This window comes from Camelus ferus, chromosome 21, assembly GCF_009834535.1.
Source record: "Camelus ferus isolate YT-003-E chromosome 21, BCGSAC_Cfer_1.0, whole genome shotgun sequence".
Classification (NCBI taxonomy): Eukaryota; Metazoa; Chordata; class Mammalia; order Artiodactyla; family Camelidae; genus Camelus; species Camelus ferus.
In genome coordinates, this window is record NC_045716.1 from 25,728,295 (window position 1) to 25,745,737 (window position 17,443).

The window sequence follows — 17,443 nt, forward strand, 5'->3', positions numbered from 1 at the left end:
CTAGCCTCCTGAAACCCTCACCTGCTTAGGTGAGCACAGGGTGTAAACGTGTGGGTTTGGTTAGCACTTACACCTAGATTGAAACCCCAGGTCTGCCATTTATTAGCTGTGTGGCCTTGGGCAAGTCATAACTACCCGAGGCTCAAATAGCAATAAGAGGCTGTGTAGTACAGTGGTTAAGAATCAAGCCAGACTTGGGTTTAAACCTAAGCTATACCACTTAAACCCTATTTGACCCTGAACAGATTTAACATCTCTAAGTCTTGGCTTTCTTGACTGTAAAGTTATTAGGGTGTGAGGACTAAATGAGATGACTCAAGTAAAGTGAGCATATAGTAAGTACTCAATGAATGGTAACTATTGTTACAGAAATATTTTGTTATAAAATAATCTACCCCACCTACTGTGTGTTGCGCGGACTAAGAGAGAAGGTGCATTGAAGCAGCAGGTGGTGCACCTGATCTGGTGACTCACCTGCCCTCCACAGACCCTGAAGATTTGTTTCTTCGGTGTTATTGTCTCCTCCCACTAACTCTTAGCCTTTCTATGCCTCATTCCCTTTGAAATAAGCCCTCTAAACCCTCTGTGCCCACTAAGGTGATACTTAGATGATTAACTTAAGGTTCTAATGGCAGAAATCAAATCTATTCAATTTCTTCATACACCCAGAGTTCTTCCAGTACCCTCAAGGAACATGTGCACTTCAACAATGGCCTTCTAGAGACCATGTCTCTGCCTTTGCTGCCTAACCCTGAGAATAGGCCTGTTTTGCCTATTAGGCAGGGACAACCATTCTGTGGCAAGCTGGTGAGTTATTTTGTGGCAAGAGAAGTCCATGATGGCCTTCAATACACTTCATATAAGCTATGGCTTGATCAAACTTTATGGAGCATACTGCTTCTGGGGTGGGGACTGAAGCTATGGATATGTTGACAGATCGCCCCTCTTTATCCCAACCTCTTCTTCAATAAGCCTATTACCTCTTCGTTGAAGCCCAGCTGGTTTGCGAAGCAACTGTAGAAACAACAGGCTGTCCCCAGACACACAAGTGTTGCTTTCTTCTCATTGTTGCTCCTTTGTTCTTTCCTTCATTCCTTCATTCATTCATCAGAAATTAAGCACCAACTATGTCCTAGGCAATGGGAATAATATAAAATACAACTCCTACCATCAAAGAGCCCAGTCTAGTTGGGGAAGCAAACATATAAACAAATAATGGCAAATACAGAAAGCTGGTTGCTGGACAACATAGCAGGAGGTATTAAGAAGTGTGTCACACACAAGAGGCACACTTTTTTGGGTGGGGGTGGGAAGGTTATAAGGGAAAACTTTGAGGGACCACCAAGTGTGAGAGGAGGCATTCCAGGAGGATTAACCACTGGTCAGAAAGGGAGCTGTCGTAGATTGTAAGAGCCTGAGCATTCAGCTATTTGTGAAAGCAGTGAGAGATGAGACTTGAGAAGGCAGCGTGCAACTCCTGACGAGCCTAGCAAACCACGTTAAGAACTTTGAACTTCATCCGGTAGGCTTTCATATGCATTGGAGTGGACTCTGGCTGCAGGGAAGAGAAAGGAGAGACTAGTAGACCAGTTGGCTGCGACAAACCAAGCACGAATTGCTGAGAATCTTAATTTAAAGGGCAGTGGAAATGGTGAAGACAGTTTTGTGAGTTTTTTTTTGCGGAAGGAGATGCTTAAAATGAAAAAAAATTCTCTCCGCTCCCTCTACCCTTTCCTATCTTAGAGGTTCCTTAGGGTATTAAGCCTGATCCGGTTTCCCCACGTTGTGGTGGGTCATGAATCACCTGCGCTCAGCCTTTGGCTCTGCACTACAATCTCCCGTTTCCAAAATGCACTGTTCAAATCCGATTTTGTGCCTATGTTTTTGGCCGCGGAATAGGGGCAGGAAGTAGAGGTTGGAAAAAGTCTCTGGATATAATCAAAACATCGTCACCAGTAGTTAAAAGCGACAGTTGGTAAGACTGGAGCACACCGGGAGAATCCAAGGCCTACTTTCCTCCCGCGGCGGCGCTCGGGGGCGGGGTTGAGGCGGGGTTTAGGGCGGAGCAGCAGCCTGGAACAGCAGCCTGGAACAGCGGGGAGAGGCGGGGCTGGGGGTGTGTTTTAGCCGGAGCCCGTAGGTTCCCTTTTGCTATAGGGCAGGTCGGAGCTGGGGGCGGGCTCGGTTTGGGAAAGCGAGGCTGAAGCCAAGACTACGTCGTAACCGAAGACTGCAGGCTTTTTGCCTCCGCAACAGCGGAGTGGGGCGGGATCAGGGGCGGAGTTTGAAGCCCAGCCCTCGGGTTCTTGTCTCTGATTGAACGAAGTGGTCTGGGGCGGGTCCTGGGGTGGGTCCTGGGGCGGGCCCCGCTCTGCTTTTGACAGCTCCTGTGCACAGCCGCAGCTGAGTCCGGTGGGTTCGGGAACCTGTGGCCCCTCTCTCCTCGCGTCCCCGTCCCCCCGTCGCCTTGGCCCCGGCCATGAAGCGCATCTTCTCCTGCTCCAGTTCACAGGTGGCGGTAGGTGCTAAAATGTCTGGCAGACTGAGCATGGGGTTGGGGTCCAAGCCCTATGGTGACAGAAGTCCTGAGTCCCATCTCCATGCCTTTTCTCTTCACCGGTTTTTCTAGCTCTTCCGCTCCCGCAGTGCAGCCCGCCAGCCCTGCCTTCCTTAAGACCCTGTCCCCCAACCTCTGACTTGCCTTCCCAACCTCTGTCCTCTCCAAGGTCCTTTCCCTTAGTGCTTTCTGGTCTTCCTATCATCTACACCCCCAACTTCTGATATGTGTCCTACATCCCCTGCCCCCTCCTAAGGCTCTGTTTTCTACTTCTGCTCTGTTTCCCAGTACTGAACTAAAGTATCTGTCCTATTCCCCAGCCCCGGCTCATCCCCAAGCTCTTTTCTGTCTTCCAAGTGCCCCATGGCCCCATTTTCCAGCCCTGCCCTGTCCTCACAACTCAACCCTCCCATATGGCCCTACCTTTGCTGTTTCCTCTCAGCCTAATAAGTACTCCCAGCCCTGTGCCCTCCTCTAGCCCTTCTTCATAGAGTCTTCTCTGTCCTTGCCCCCACCTCACCCATGGCACTTCCACTCCCATTCTCCCATCACCACCGCTGGCTCTCAGGCATCACTCCAAACCTCTTTCCAGTTGGTGTTCCCACTGCGGCAGCCTTCCTGTTCTCCCCTTCAAAATCTGCCCCTCTCTGTCCAGTAGTTGTTCAATTCCACTTTCCCCCCTTTTGTCCCGATCTCCTCCTGCCTGCTCTCTGTGAGTTAATCTTGCAGTCTGGCCTGGCCAGCCTGACAGGCAGTGTCAGAGGAGGCACATTTGCCTGGCTGCTCCCCAAGGAATGGGTAAATTGTCTGCAGAATCCACCCTGGCCAGTTCACTGCAGTTCTGGTCATCAGACTGGTTCTTGGGCCAGTCAAGGCCTTTTGCCTGCTTCTCTCCAGAATCTTCCTTCATTCTAAACCCTCACCCAGCTGTTTAGGGCTTGGACTCTCTGCTCCCTTGGACTGAGCTGGGGAACGGTGACAGTGAGAGGAGGAGAGGATAAAGTGGATTCACTCTGAGAGTTCCCAGTAGCAGCCACTCTCCTTCCACTGTTCTCTCAGAACAAAACACAGGGAAGAAGCTACAGAAGGTAGTGGCTAAGGGAGGCTACCTCTTCTCCTTCTGTGAAGGTCTTTTACAGAGAGACCCCTTATCTGGGGATGAAATTTCCTGTGCAGACTGGGATTATGGCTCATTTAGAAGTGAAGTAGCTGACTACCTATAGTGATATTGCTTAACCCGACTTGACTCGTGGTTTCTCTCATCAAGCAAACATGAGAAATGCTCAGCTTACTCTGCATGGGTGGGCCGTGGAAGCCTGGAAGTGAGCTATGAGGCAAGAGTAGGAACTCTGTTGAGGCCTGTTCTCGGCCTACTTACATTTGCTTCCTCACTTAGTTTCCACACATTAATCAACCAATCAAAAGCCATTTACTGAATGACTGACTGCTCTAGGTACCAGAAACTGAGGCTGCCCATCTCTGCTTACCTCATAATGATTTTCTTACTCACATGGACTCTTCCTCGGTTACTAAAAGTCCTCCACAGTGCCCTCCCCTTCAGGTCTGTGGAGTCTACCTGCTCTTTAGGGACAGGGAAACTATTTTGTACTTCCTGTGGCTCCAGCTGTCGGTCAGTGGCTCCTTTCTGGGATGCTGGGCGAACTACGGGCTGAATGTTGGAGTTTGAAAATTGCTCGAGGGCACAATCACCAAGTTGATTTGTCCTTCACTGCGGCTCTACAGAGGTTTGACCATGCAGAATTTCTACCCATTTTAAACTCTTCTTAGTATAACGAGATTATAGGTAGTAAATTGGGTGGAGTCAGGACTTCCTAGCTGGGAAAAAAAAAACCTGTTTCCTCAGTCAGGGTAGGGATCCAACAAGCTTGACGATGGACCAGTTTCAGCTACGAATTGTTTCCTCATGAAACGTCCCCACACGTCTCATGATAAATTCCTCCACTCCCTGGGTGGCAAACCACTCTGGACCAGTTTGTCAGAGAAATAGTGTGACAGCCTTCCTGACCACTCCCAAAGCCTAGCTTCCCAGTCGTAGCAGAAGATCACCTCTTTCTATCCCCTCTCCCATCCCTGGGTCCAGATCACACCCTCAGATTTCGATAAGGACTGAAAGATCAGTGATCAGTTAAATATTAATCTAAATTTTCCAGAATATAGGAATTTCAACAAACAAACAAATAAAAGCCAACTCCTATAATCTCATTTCGTTTTATTCAAGTAGAGGATGACCTTAAAGGTGTCTTGCATATTAGCTTACTGTGCCTATGTAGGAAGTAAACCAGAAAACAGCTTTAAACCACTGGCACTGGATCAGCTTAGAGGAATGGCTGTTGCATTTTAAAACTTGAGAGTCAGTTCCTGGTTCCTCCTGGGCAGCCTTTCTATTTCCATTCACCTGTCCTACAGCGGTAGCTGCTCTTTCTCTCTCTCCTGTTGGCATGTTCCATCTTGATGGGGTTCCCATAGGAACACAGCCAGAGATAAGGAGAGGCTGCAATTACTTCTACAAAGAGCCCCCAATCTTGGCTACAGAAATGCAAAGCTTATCCTTGCTTCTGAGTCTGCTGATTAATTTGGTGATTGTGCCCTTGAGGCTGTGATGGTAACCCACTGCCTCTTTTCTAAGGCGCTGGGGTGAGCAATAGACTGGATCTTGGAGTATGGGAGAATACTTCTGTTCTTCTTTACCTTAGCTCTGCAGAAGTTTGTCCATGAAGAATTTCCACCTATTCTAAATTCTTCTTGGTATAACAAGATTATAGGAAGTGAACTGGCTGGATTTCTAACTATTGAGCAGGAAAGAGAAGTACCCACATTGCTAGGAAACACCATTACCATCTATACAGCTTGGCTGGCTGATATGAGCAAGATCTCCTTCCTCCCACTCCTCTGGATGGAGAATTCTGAGCCCAAGAATATCCAAAATGTGCCCGGCAAGGCTAGGAAGCATGGGGATTGGGACTAACACTTACTGTGTACTTACTACATGACAGACAGTGCTAGGCGCTTCGTGTAGTGTTATATCATTAGGAAACAGAGGTTCAGGGAAGTTGCTACTCGCCTAAAGTCACGAGGATAGAAGGTGTTAGAATCAGGATTTTAAACAGAGAACTTCAGACGGATGGCAGTGCCCTGTGGCGGAGTGGAGTTCCAGCTTTCTGCTTTTTCTGAGGGTGGCCTGGCCCCCAGGGGACCTTGGATACTGTAATATTACGTCTCAGTCTCTTGGTATGTGGAGGAGGCATTTTGCTTATTTTGTCCTTTGAGAATTAACCTGTTTGGAGACTCTTCTCCTTGCAGGGAGTAGTGTCTGAAGGTGGGTGGCTTCGCCCTGGAGGTGGTCATGGACTGTTCCTTTGAAAACAAGTGAACCTTCTTCCACAACTCTTTGGCAGTGTGGTCCAGCGGCGAAGAACTAGGACTGGCATCGGCTGGCCGGGGCTCTAATCTCAATTTCACCACTATTTTGTGGTGTGGCCCTGGACAGTTATCTAACCTCGGTGTGCTTCCGTTTCTTTTCTGTCAACTAGATAAGATCCTGTCAGCCCTCGCTACCTTGCAGGGACGCCGAGACGCTAACTGAAATAGCACTTGAAAGGGCTCTGAGGAGTTCCAAGCGCTGTGCAGGGCATCGCCTCAGAATCCATCTGCCCTAGCTAATTTTATGACTTGGGCATTTAACATCTTTCCTGTTCTTGATGACTGTGTAAACAGTGTTTGAAAATGAGTTATTTGGCCTCATCCGTAGACTCTGTTCTTCCCCACCTCCTCCCATAGCCTCTTTCTTGTCGGGATTACACCTCATAAAGTCCAGTGTGCCCCCAGCAATCCCCCACCGCTTCCTGTTTTTTTAATAAGAATGCCATGCCCTTGTATCGCTCTTTACAGTTTACAGAAATATTTTATATGCATGAGCTCATTTACTACAACACGATGAGGTAGTTACTACTTTTCACACTTTACAGGTGGGGACACAGGTTGGAGGTGTTCCATGGCTTACCTAGGTCACGTAGCTGAGCAAGTAGCTGAACCCCAGACTCAGGCCTGCTGACAGACATTCATCTAGGGCCCTTTTCACCAGTCCTCAAATTTTTGCATCCCTTCTTCCTTTCCTTTCCCCTCCGTGGGTCAAACCAGGCTTTTCTGTGCTTTCAGCCCTGGGTGTTTTTAAGCGGTTCTCTCACGTCCCGTAATACATGTCTCATGTCAGTTATTGTAATTACCCCGCCGCCTGCAAAAGTCAAGCTGGAAGGGCGGGACAATGCGTGCCCAGGTGCGGCTGTTGTCTGGGCAGCTGTTCCCCGCCAGGAAAATGACGAGGGAGGGGAGGGGTGGGAGGGGAGCTGCTGCTTGCTGCCCCCTCGGGCCTAGCTGGAGACTGGCCTTCTCCTTTGGTTGTTGTTGCCATGGAAGGGGAAGAATGACTGACTAGCCAAAGGGCATAGGTATGAGGATGGAAAACAGAAACTCTGCGTCTCCTCCCACTTTTGGGCCCCAAAGCCAATGGGTAGAGATGGTATGGCTGGTATTTGGACTCCTAGCTGTGACCTGAAGCCAGGCGCCTTGATTTCTCGAATATATGAGAACAACAACAGCAACAAAAACCCAGAGCAGCCTGGGGAGTAGAGAGGCAATGTAAACCCAGCCCAGAATGGTCAGCTGGGTTCCATTTGCTCCAGTAAGACCTAAGAACAACAGGGAAAGGAGTCCTGGCTAGGGTTGCTCGGGGTTGTGCGCCTACCAACGATAATCTCAATGATAATTAAACAGACATTTGAAACACTATGGGCAGGCAGTACTCAAAAATGATTTTCAATTCAGTAGTCCAAGCACTTTTTGGTTCAGGGCTGGCAATCACCGGCCATAGTCCTCAGTGGCATATGAGTTGGTGACTATTTAACTGGCCCACCTAAGAAGGACTAACTGATCTAGAGTGACTCGTGGAACATTGAAAGGCTCTCAGGGATGTCCCTTTTCCCTTGCCTGGCATCCTAACCATCTCTTTCTTTGCTTTCTCCACTCCTTTCTCACCACCTATATTTACACAATTTGTGGTTCTGGATCAGGTGGAGAGATGGAACCGCCGTGATCAGAAGCTGCTGGAGGCAGTGCAGCGGGGGGACGTGCGACGCGTGGCTGCCCTGGCCTCCAGGAAATCTGCCCGACCCACCAAGCTGGACTCGAACGGTCAGTCCCCGTAAGTAAGTCCTCTTGACCCCATCCTTGGCATGTGGTTCCCTTTGAAAACCCCAAGCCCCAATAGGATGTAAGACCAGGGAATACCTTCAACTTCAGAGCCCTTTTTGTCTTAATTACAAGCATACCCGCATGTCTCTGCATACCACGTGTTGCACAGAGTGGGGTAGAAGGCACTGTCCCTGAGCTCATACACCTCACAGCCCACATCGACAAAACTGACCAAAAAGGCCAGAAAGACCATGAAACAAACAGAAAAGTGAAACAACACTAAATAGAGTATTTTTCCGTTGCACAAGGAGGAAGGGGTGTATGCGTGAGAAATTGGGAGTGCACAGCAGCCATGAGACATGTGGCTGGAAGGGGTGCTCAGACAAGAGGGGTGTCATCCCTTGTCTCTGCCCTCAAATGTCCAGCCCTCTGCTCTGCTCTGGCCGACTCTTCCTGCGACACTTCCAGTTTGCTAAGTTTCCTGTCCTCAGAGCAACGGTATTTATGTGTTCCCTGGGTACCCCTGCGATACTCTGAGATTGCTTGAGACCCATAGCTATAAGAATTTCTATCTTTGCTTCCAGCTTCCCCTGACGTTCTGACAGTAGGCCACGTATATAGGCATCTCTTTCTCAGAAAGTCAGGCTAGGGGAGTGTCCCTCTCTGCTTTTGGGGTTGGCTTTGGGGTGAGGGAGCATGGCAGGCAGTGCTTATTAAGATTCTCCCATTCCTCGACCCCCGGGCCCTTCATCCTTCTGCCTCTTGGCTTTGATTCTGGCAGGTTTCACCTGGCAGCCTCCAAAGGTCTGACAGAATGTCTGACTATACTGCTTGCAAACGGGGCTGACATCAACAGCAAGAATGAGGATGGTGAGTGAGGCTAAGACCTGGGTCAGCGGCTTGCTTTTCGCTTTATAGCAGCAGGGGGGCCAGTGCTGGGCCCTGCTGGAGGTTCCAACTGTAGCACCCCCGCCTTCTTTCCTCATAAGTTCCGGCCAGCATCCTTCCAGGGGTTTCCCTCCCTGCAAGCTGGGCATACCTCACCCCAACTCCCACCTCCACCGCAGGTACCAGGCACTCGGGGAACAGGAATTTCTGGCCCCAGCTGGCTGAGAGCTTCTCTCTCTAATCTCCCGCCTATTATCTGTGTGTCTCTTGCCTTCCCTCCCTGTGAGTCATCCGCATGCATGGGGCCACCCACCCTCCCTCTCCACTTCTTTCTCTTTCAGGAAGCACCGCCCTGCACTTGGCCACCATTTCCTGCCAGCCACAGTGTGTCAAGGTCCTGCTGCAGGTAAGAGCAACCCTCGATACTACTCCTGGGAAAGGAAGGAGTGGATCAGAGACTCCTAACGTTGTCTGGTACTCACCAGCCATATTTGGCCAAATGTTGCCCTCTTGTCCTCATAAGAGAGCTGGTAACCACTTATACATTAATTCGCAAACATTTACTTAACACCTACCGTATGCAGGGACCCTGCTTAATGCTGCCCCTGGGGGCACATCATAAAGCGGAGTTGCCAGGGACGGACTGCCAGTCAGTCAACATGCGTGCACTGCGCCCGGCCTTTGGCAGAGACTAACTGCTGTGACGATGGGCAGGTGGAAGGGTGACAGAGGTGTTCACGCTAAACCCAAAGCCTACTGTCTGTTTATGAGGAGTTTGTCGTCTAGGAGTACAGAGAGAAACATACGTGTGAAATGACACGTGGACAGTTCATACATTAGTCCCCAAAAGTTCAAAAGGCACAGTGCGATAGGCCATTGTGCAAATGGCCGCTCTGCTTCTGTTCTTCCTGGCCCTGTCCAAGTTTCCCAGTTATGATCCTAAAGTACCAAACATAGACACAGGTGTCATTTTCCCTAACATGTTTATTCACCAGTAATCTGATTTTTCTTAGGCCCTAGGTTTACGAACCAGGGCTACAATTCAAGGCTGCCTATCCCCTGCCAGGACTGGACTGGGCTTGCCTAGTCGTCCGCCAAAGCCGTGGTCCTCCTGTCCCTCCCCATAGTACCGTGAAAGTCAGTGACCCCACAGCGGGTATGGGATGAGGGTGTTAACACCATGCTCCAGGCTGCTTCCCTTTGTGGCTGTTTGCAGCATGGTGCCAACGAAGACGCAGTCGATGCGGATAATCGTAGTCCATTGCACTGGGCAGGTAGGTGTGTGCTGAGGGACTGGTGGGAAACAGGGCTGCAGGGGGCAGACAGCGAGAAGGGAGGGGAGGATCACATCTGGTGGGAAGGGCAGGTCAGGGCTGACTGCTGAGATGCTCGGAGGGGATGCTGCATCGTGGTCTGACTGGGTGTCTTCCCGCTTCCCCTTAACCTGATCACCCCTCCGCCCTCCGCAGCCTCCTCTGGCTGTGCCTCAAGTGTGCTCCTCCTGTGTGACCACGAGGCCTTCCTGGATGTCCTGGATAATGTGAGTGTCAGCCGGGCAGCTGGGCAGGGCCCTACCCGGGGAGGCTGCAGCTCTCTCTGAACTTAATCAGCCAAGTTCCATGACCAGGGGTTGTGCAGTACCACCTCCTCTTCCTCAGAGCTCCTAACCCTCTAAGAAGGAGTACTGAGCCCCCTGGAGCTTTTTTCTGGAGCGGTGCGGGGAGGAGGGGGCTGGTAGGAGTGTGTCAAAGCCCTGACTCCCCTGGCTCCTCATGAACCCTTCCCACAATCTGTGCAGGATGGACGCACACCCCTGATGATTGCATCCCTGGGTGGTCACGCAGCTATCTGCTCACAGCTACTGCAGAGAGGCGCCCGGGTTAATGTCACTGACAAGAATGACAAGTGAGCCTTCTCCATCTTTCCACCCCAAATCTAGACCCTGACCAATCTAGAAAGGAGCCACTGGGCAAAGTGTGTATGCGTGTGTGTGTGTGTATGTGTGTTGGGGAAGAAAGCAGGTTAGTCCCTGTTTTCTTGGGAAGCTCCCTCCTTCCCAGCAGTGGTTCAGAAGAGCTCTGCCGCTGCCTCCCTATTTTCCTCCCGGGAAGTTGAGAACGTTATCCTCATACGTCCCTACTCTGCTGTTGCCACCACCATCTTCCCAGCACAGAAGACTCTGCCAGTAGAATCAGTTCCTCTGGATCCACTAGTTTAATTTACTGGTTTCCAAACTATCTTCTAAACAGTGGAATCCTTTTTTCCCAATAAAGAATTTATGCAGAACCTCAGTATATAAAGCAGATGAAAATGGAGCCCTTCCAATTGGGCCTCTGCTTTCTGATGCTGCAGCTGCAAGGAGTAACATTTGAAAAGTTCTGGTCTAGTCTAGTGCTTTGTCACTGGCCGGCATTGGTCTGCAGCTCCCCTGAGCACACTGTGTGAGAGATGACCTTGTGAGTGACTTTCTGAAACCAGGACTCCTGGATTCCATGGGAGAAGCCTATGCTCAGATTTGTCCCAACCCACAGATCGGCTCTGATTCTGGCCTGTGAAAAGGGCAGTGCCGAAGTGGCTGAGCTGCTTCTGAGCCATGGAGCAGATGTGGGGGCTGTGGACAGCATGGGCCACGATGCTTTGCAGTACGCTCTGCTCACGCAGGACGGGACGCTGTGGAGGCTGCTGCAGCAGGCCCTGAGCCGGCAGGGGCGTGGAGGTAAAGCGGATACCCTTTTGTAACTTCAAGATGCTCCACGATCGACTTAGAATCAAAGAAACTTCTTAAAACACCGTTTGTTCCCATGGAAATAATCCACGTGACAAATATTGGTCACTTTAGTTGAGTGTTTTCTTATTTATTGCTGCTGCTGGGAGATGACTCCAAATTCCCCAAATTCTTTACTGCAGCCTTGTCTCTCCCTGAAGGCATCTCTGACCAGTGCTGTCGCTGGCATCTGTGAGTTGTAGTTGTACATGTGTGGCTCGATGGTCAGTCTCTCTCTCCCCTACTAGACCGTAACCCCCTCAGATGACAGGCCATCTCTGTTTTGCTCACCACTGAGGTCCTGGTGCCTAATAACGGTACCAGGCACAGTAGTCCAATGAATAAGTGAGTGAAAAAAATGAATGAGCTGGCATATCTGAGACAGGGAACCGAGGTTGCCAGATAGTTAGGGACCCATCGGATAGGGGTGGCTTCTGGCACCAGAAAGACATGTGTGGTAAGGTCATCAGCGCTGAGGGCCCACTCCTCTCAGAAAAGGGCTGAAGACAGAGTGTGGGCTAGAAGCACAGGGACCCCATCTCTTCTCTCATTTCCCCCATGTCTTTTCATATAGGTCACCAGCTAGTTCAACACCCAGATCCTGCATCCCAGGTAAGACCCTAAGTGCCTGCCCCTTTTGCTCCTGATCCACCCCAGGCTTTCCCACTGGGATTTCTCCCAGGCAGTGATCACTGGGGCATCGAGACAGTCTAAGGGAAGAAAGGCCCTCCTGGGTCAGCTGCCTGGATTTACTTCACTCTTCCTTTTTCTTCATAGGCCTCTCCAGCTGAGCCTCAGGTGGGTTCTCCACCTAAGAGCCCATGGAGAGCAGAGCCTGAGGAGGAGCCGGAGGAAGAGGAGGAGGAAGACCCATGCTCAGAAGAGTGGAAATGGAAGTATGAAGAGGAGCAGAGGAAAGTTTCTCAGTTGGAGCAGGAGCTGGTGCGGAAGACAGAAGAGTGTAAGGCTCAAGCCGCAGCTTACCTGGACCTGAAGAACCAGATTCACGAGCAGGTGCAGGAGCTGGGGCTCCTCCTCTCCCAAGAGCCCGCAGGTCCAGAAGGCCAGAGCTCTAGTCTCCGGCCTGGAGGAGACGGCATGGAGCAGGGCTGTCCTCTGGGCCTGCTGGCTAAGCGCGTACGAGAGCTGAAGCAGCTGCAGGCAGCAGGTGCAGCAAACCCAGTATTCGCTTCCAACAAGGCTGAGGATTCGGCCCCAGGGGAGATCCAGTATGAAGCTCATGGACGGTCCCAACCAGAAGAACAGGGGCCACCCCAGAGCCCAAAGTCTGAGACCATGGGGAAAGCCACTGGACAGCAACTGACCACTAGTAGTGGGCAGGCCCTCGGCCCCGATCATACACACCAGTTGTGTGCCGGCCAGAAAGAGAGGCGCCAGGCCCCAGGGGCAGAACCAACAGGCACAGTGGCCATGAACCAACTCCTGTTACAACTGAGGGAGGATCTGGCTGCGGTGTGGCGAGAAAAGGATGCTGCCTGGGGAGCTTTGTCAAGACCAGTCCTGGAGGGAGCTCTGGGGACGCCCCGGGCTGAGGCAGCAGCAGCTGCCTGGGAGAAGATGGAGGCCAGGTTGGAGCGGGTGCTGGTGAGGCTGGATCGAGCAAAGGCAGGACTGCAACTAAAACCTGAGGCCCCCGCCCAGGAGCCCAGAGAGGGAGCCCCAAAGGTAGGCCCAGAGGCCATCACCAAAGAGGATGAAGGGAGAGAAAAAAGGGCTCCTGGGGTCCGGGGAGAGCCTCTAGGGGCCCCTGGAAGGGAACAGATGGCAGGAGGAGGCCTGGCAGAGGGGCAGCTGGAGAAGGAGGTGTCAGCACTGAGACTGAGCAACAGTAACTTGCTGGAGGAGTTGGGGGAACTGGGGCGGGAGCGGCAGCGGTTGCAGGGGGAGCTGCAGTCCCTGAGCCAGCGACTCCAGCGGGAGTTTGTGCCCAAGCCAGAGGCGCAGGTCCAGCTACAGCAGTTGCGGCGGAGCGTGGGGCTGCTGACAGATGAACTGGCCATGGAGAAGCAGGCCACCGAGAAGCTGCGGAAGCGCCTGGCCTCCCAGAGCAGTGGCCTCCAAGGGCTGTGGGACCGCCTGCCCCCAGACCTGGTGGGCAAGGCGAGTGCCCGGAGCACAGTGGCCGAGCCCCTGGAGGAGCTGCAGGCCTGCATCAGCGCCCTGGTGGACAGGCATCGCGAGGCCCAGCAGGCGCTGGCTCGGCTGGAAGAGGAAAACCAGCGGCTTCGAAGTTCCCCTGCCCCACGTGGGGAGCAGGGGGCCTCCTGCAAGGTCTCAGCACCCCCCCAAGTGGCCGCTCTGGAGCAAGACCTGGGGAAGCTGGAGGAAGAGCTGCGGGCAGTCCAGGCCACGATGAGCGGGAAAAGCCAGGAGATCGGGAAGCTGAAGCAGCTGCTCTACCAAGCCACGGAGGAGGTGGCCGCGCTGAGGGCCCGGGAGGCCGCCAGTCTGCGGCAGCACGAGAGGACTCGCGGATCGCTGGTGGCCCAGGCCCAGGCGTGGGGCCAGGAGCTGAAGGCTCTGCTGGAAAAGTATAACACCGCCTGCCGAGAGACGGGCCGGCTGCGGGAGGCCGTGGCCGAGGAGCGCCGCAGGAGCGGGGACCTAGCGGCGCGCGCCGCGGAGCAGGAGCGCCAGGCCAGCGAGATGCGCGGGCGCTCGGAGCAGTTCGAGAAAACGGCGGAGCTGCTGAAAGACAAGGTGGAGCATCTGATTGGCGCTTGCCGGGACAAGGAGGCCAAGGTGAGCAGGCGAGGGAGCGTCAGGGAAGGTTTCTGTGTGTTCAGGGGTCTGCTAACCTGAATTTACCTTCGGTTCATCAGAGTAATCCCCCAAATAGAACACCAGTCATCTGCAAGGACCATGCTCTGTTCTCCTGAGTTTGGGGGGCTTGGGGTTGAGACTGGAGGTGAGGTAAGTTATAAATAGAAGAGAGAAGGGGACACTTAGGTATTAAAATTTGGGACTCAGGGTTCAGCAGCAGTGTGCTCAGGGCTACCACCGTTGGTTTATTAGGATTTTGACTTAAATAGTGTATTTAAGACATCTGATAATACAGCGAGTAGCTATGGTTTTGCTAGGGTTCTGAGGAGGTGACTCCGGGGGCTGAGAGGTTAAGAAAAGTAAACTGAGCTATAGCCCCCTTTTCCCCTCCCACTTCAGAGTAGATTCTGCACAAGATTTCCATTGACAAAGAGGGTGCCAATGCGAAGAAAAAAGCTTGAGCACTGTTGTTAGATACCTGAGTTTCCTAAGGATTGCTCTAAAATTAAATGCAAGTCTACATGTTTCTAAGAGACATGTTTTATGAATTCTAAAAAATCAGCTTACCAATGAATTTAGTAATTCTAGAACTATCTGTGAAATGAATGAATTTAGACTCATTAAAATGTGTGCACGTGACCAAAGTTAGAATGCTTAAAAATATAGGGAGTATACATTTTACATAAGATAAAGTACAGAAAAATAGAAGGGATGTTATACAGAATAGGGATCAGTGTGGCGTGAGGCTAGTTAAAGCAAGGAATGTTGTGTTGGTGTTGAAGGAGAAGGTAAAAGTAGAAAAATGGTCAAAAATAAGTAGCGCCGTCAGCTCTGAACTGAGATTATCTGCATTTGAGTTTCAGTTGCAAAACTTACTGTTTGATCTTGGGTGAGTTATCGAAGCCTCTAAGCCTCAGTTTTCTCATCATAATTTTCTCATCACCATAAAATGGGGATAATAATAGAATCATTGTGAGGATTACATTAAATGAGGTATTCTATTAAAAAATACTCAGAAGAATTTTTGGCAAATGGCTAGTACTCAATAAAAGTTAGCTATTTTCATTATTCCCACTACCACCATTCCTAATCCTGCTGGTTATCATTCACCGAATTCGTGCCTCAGCCTCACAAGCCATAAAAACTCATCTCCATTTCCCTCAGTGGTCAGTAGCCAGAAGAAGACTGGGATCCAGTTCAGAGTTAAGAGCATGGACCATGAATTCAAAGAGATCTTGCTTCAAACCTTGATTTTGTCATTTATTAGCTGTATGATTTTGACAAATTACTTAACTCAGGCTCCTTACCTACAAAATGTGACCAATACGTCCCTCTGAGAAATACTATTCTTGTTGGAACAGAAGAAGAGCCGTTTTGAGTATGAAGTGAGACAATGAGTGTAAACGTATCTGGCAGATATTGAATACCCAGTAAAATGAAACTGACTTGACTCCAGGTGGGAAATGATGGGGGCCTCGTGGGTTCCCTTTCTCTTCTTGTGGCCTCAGATCAAGGAATTGCTGAAGAAGCTGGAGCAGCTCTCAGAGGAGGTGCTAGCAGCTCGGGGAGAAAGTGCTCGCCTCACCCTACAGCTGCAGGTGTGTTTTGGCCCTCAGGGAGATGTACGCTGCTAGAGAATGGGGTGCACAGTGGAAGTGATATGTCCATGGGAGAGATTCTGGGGATTCCAGGGGCCCGGCCAGGCAGGCAGTGGTCTAGGCTGAGTCAGGGATGGCCAGGGGAGCCTACCTGGCACAGCTGACCACCTTACCCCATTGTTCTTCGTGTTGAGGGGATCCGGGTGAGTGTGGGAGGTGGGGCACATGACCTCCCACTGATGCTCACTCCCAGGATTCCCAGAAGAACCACGAAGAGATCATCTCCACCTATAGGAATCATCTGCTGAATGCCGCTCAGGTGAGCATCGGAGGAGGCAGAGGTAGAGAGATGGGCAGGCGGCACTGCATTTGGGGTCCCTTCTCTTACCTGCACATTCCTGTCATCTCTCAGAAGGCTGGACTTTAGATATTCCAGTGCCAGGTCTCTGGATCTCAGAGGCAGATCAAGAGAGTTTGTGCATGAATGTGGGGGGGGGGAGAGGTGTTTGCCCCTCCTTTTCAATTCTCTGGTCCACTGTAAGGCTTTTTCCTGAAAAAGAGGTGGGTGGCTTGCTCCTTCATTAGGAAAAATAATAAACTACAAAGAATCAAACGCTTATTATGCACTAGGTGCTTTGTAACTCCCACAGCCATCTGGAAAAGTAGACATGGTTATCTTCCTTGTAAAGATTAGGAAACAGCCATTGAGAAGTTAAGTACCATAAGCGAGGGCACACAGTTGGTAAGTAGCATTCTACTGCACCACAGAAACTCTCCCACTTTCTGTTCTTCTCCTTTTGTTTCTTTCCTGCCACCTACAGGGCTACATGGAACAGGATGTGTACAATATCCTACTGCGAATCCTCAGCATGCAGGAGGAGTGAGGCAGCCTGTGCCCTGAAGAACATGCTGTGAGTCGTGGGTTGGGAGAAAGGGCTTGGGAGACGAAGCAGAAGGATGGATGGAAACTGGAGTCTTCTTTTGTCCCATGTGGTAGCTGACACTAGGGGGTCCTGTGGGGCATAGAGCATTCGAGGTGAGGTCAATTGAGAAACCCTGATATGGGGAATCACTGGGTGGAGTCAGGAGTCAGTGAGTAGATGGACTGAAGGGGTCTGACTTATGCGATGGAGACTGAAAAGAGGAGTTGAGTGACTCTCCTAAAGTCTGGGGTATAGACACCAGTGAAAGATGAGTGATGGTGGGACAGCGGTGCCCAGTTGATTCCCAGTGTGGTACTCTACAAATTCCAGAATCCCTCCTTCACTCCCTCACCACTCATTCAGTGTGGTCATCCTCCATTCTCCTCCCTGCTTCCATACAGTTGGCTGTCTTCTCCAGTCCAAAGAGATGAGGATCATCTTTAGCATCTTGGTGTGGGTGGAGGAGACTGAGGGTATGGAATTATGTGCATTTCACCCTTGAATTTCTTCTTTCAGGGAACAGAGCATCCTTGGTTGCCAGAGGCTCCATCAGGCTGTGGTGGGTGGTGGTTGGCCACTGAGGATAGTGTGGGTGGGGCTTCACCTGATGATTTGAACTCCAGACCTGAGAACCTGAGCCGTGGAATCAGCATGGATGAAACCTGAGGAGGTGTGGTTGGAAGGCAACGCTAAGGAAAATAAAGCAGCAGGCAGGATGGTG

General features: G+C 51.1%; 1 protein-coding gene across 4 annotated transcripts; it reads left to right on the forward strand.

The window, feature by feature from the left end:
- Positions 1-2,362: 2,362 nt before the first annotated feature.
- ANKRD35 (ankyrin repeat domain 35) lies at positions 2,363-17,443 on the forward strand. Of its 4 annotated transcripts, none has more exons than XR_004314064.1 (15): positions 2,363-2,518; positions 7,645-7,765; positions 8,074-8,263; positions 8,547-8,635; positions 8,995-9,059; positions 9,870-9,927; positions 10,123-10,193; positions 10,452-10,558; positions 11,185-11,369; positions 11,992-12,029; positions 12,195-14,180; positions 15,658-15,799; positions 16,053-16,118; positions 16,621-16,710; positions 17,239-17,443. XR_004314064.1 is itself a non-coding variant. In XM_032464418.1 (15 exons), the coding sequence occupies exons 1-14, from the start codon at positions 2,480-2,482 to the stop codon at positions 16,681-16,683; spliced, it is 3,168 nt and encodes a 1,055-aa protein (XP_032320309.1). In that variant the 5' UTR covers positions 2,363-2,479; the 3' UTR covers positions 16,684-16,710; positions 17,239-17,443. The 4 variants fall into 4 exon arrangements, 3 of the variants coding, with proteins under 3 accessions (XP_032320309.1, XP_032320310.1, XP_032320311.1); XM_032464418.1 differs by having other exon boundaries at positions 15,710-15,799; XM_032464419.1 differs by having other exon boundaries at positions 8,191-8,263; positions 15,710-15,799.

Bases quoted from the DNA above. Each gene is read 5' to 3' on its own strand.
- ANKRD35 (XM_032464418.1), top strand. From the start codon at position 2,480: ATGAAGCGCATCTTCTCCTGCTCCAGTTCACAGGTGGCG. The intron at 8,636-8,994 runs GTGAGTGAGGCT...TTTCTCTTTCAG, and splicing joins CAACAGCAAGAATGAGGATG to GAAGCACCGCCCTGCACTTG. The intron at 9,928-10,122 runs GTAGGTGTGTGC...CGCCCTCCGCAG, and splicing joins TAGTCCATTGCACTGGGCAG to CCTCCTCTGGCTGTGCCTCA.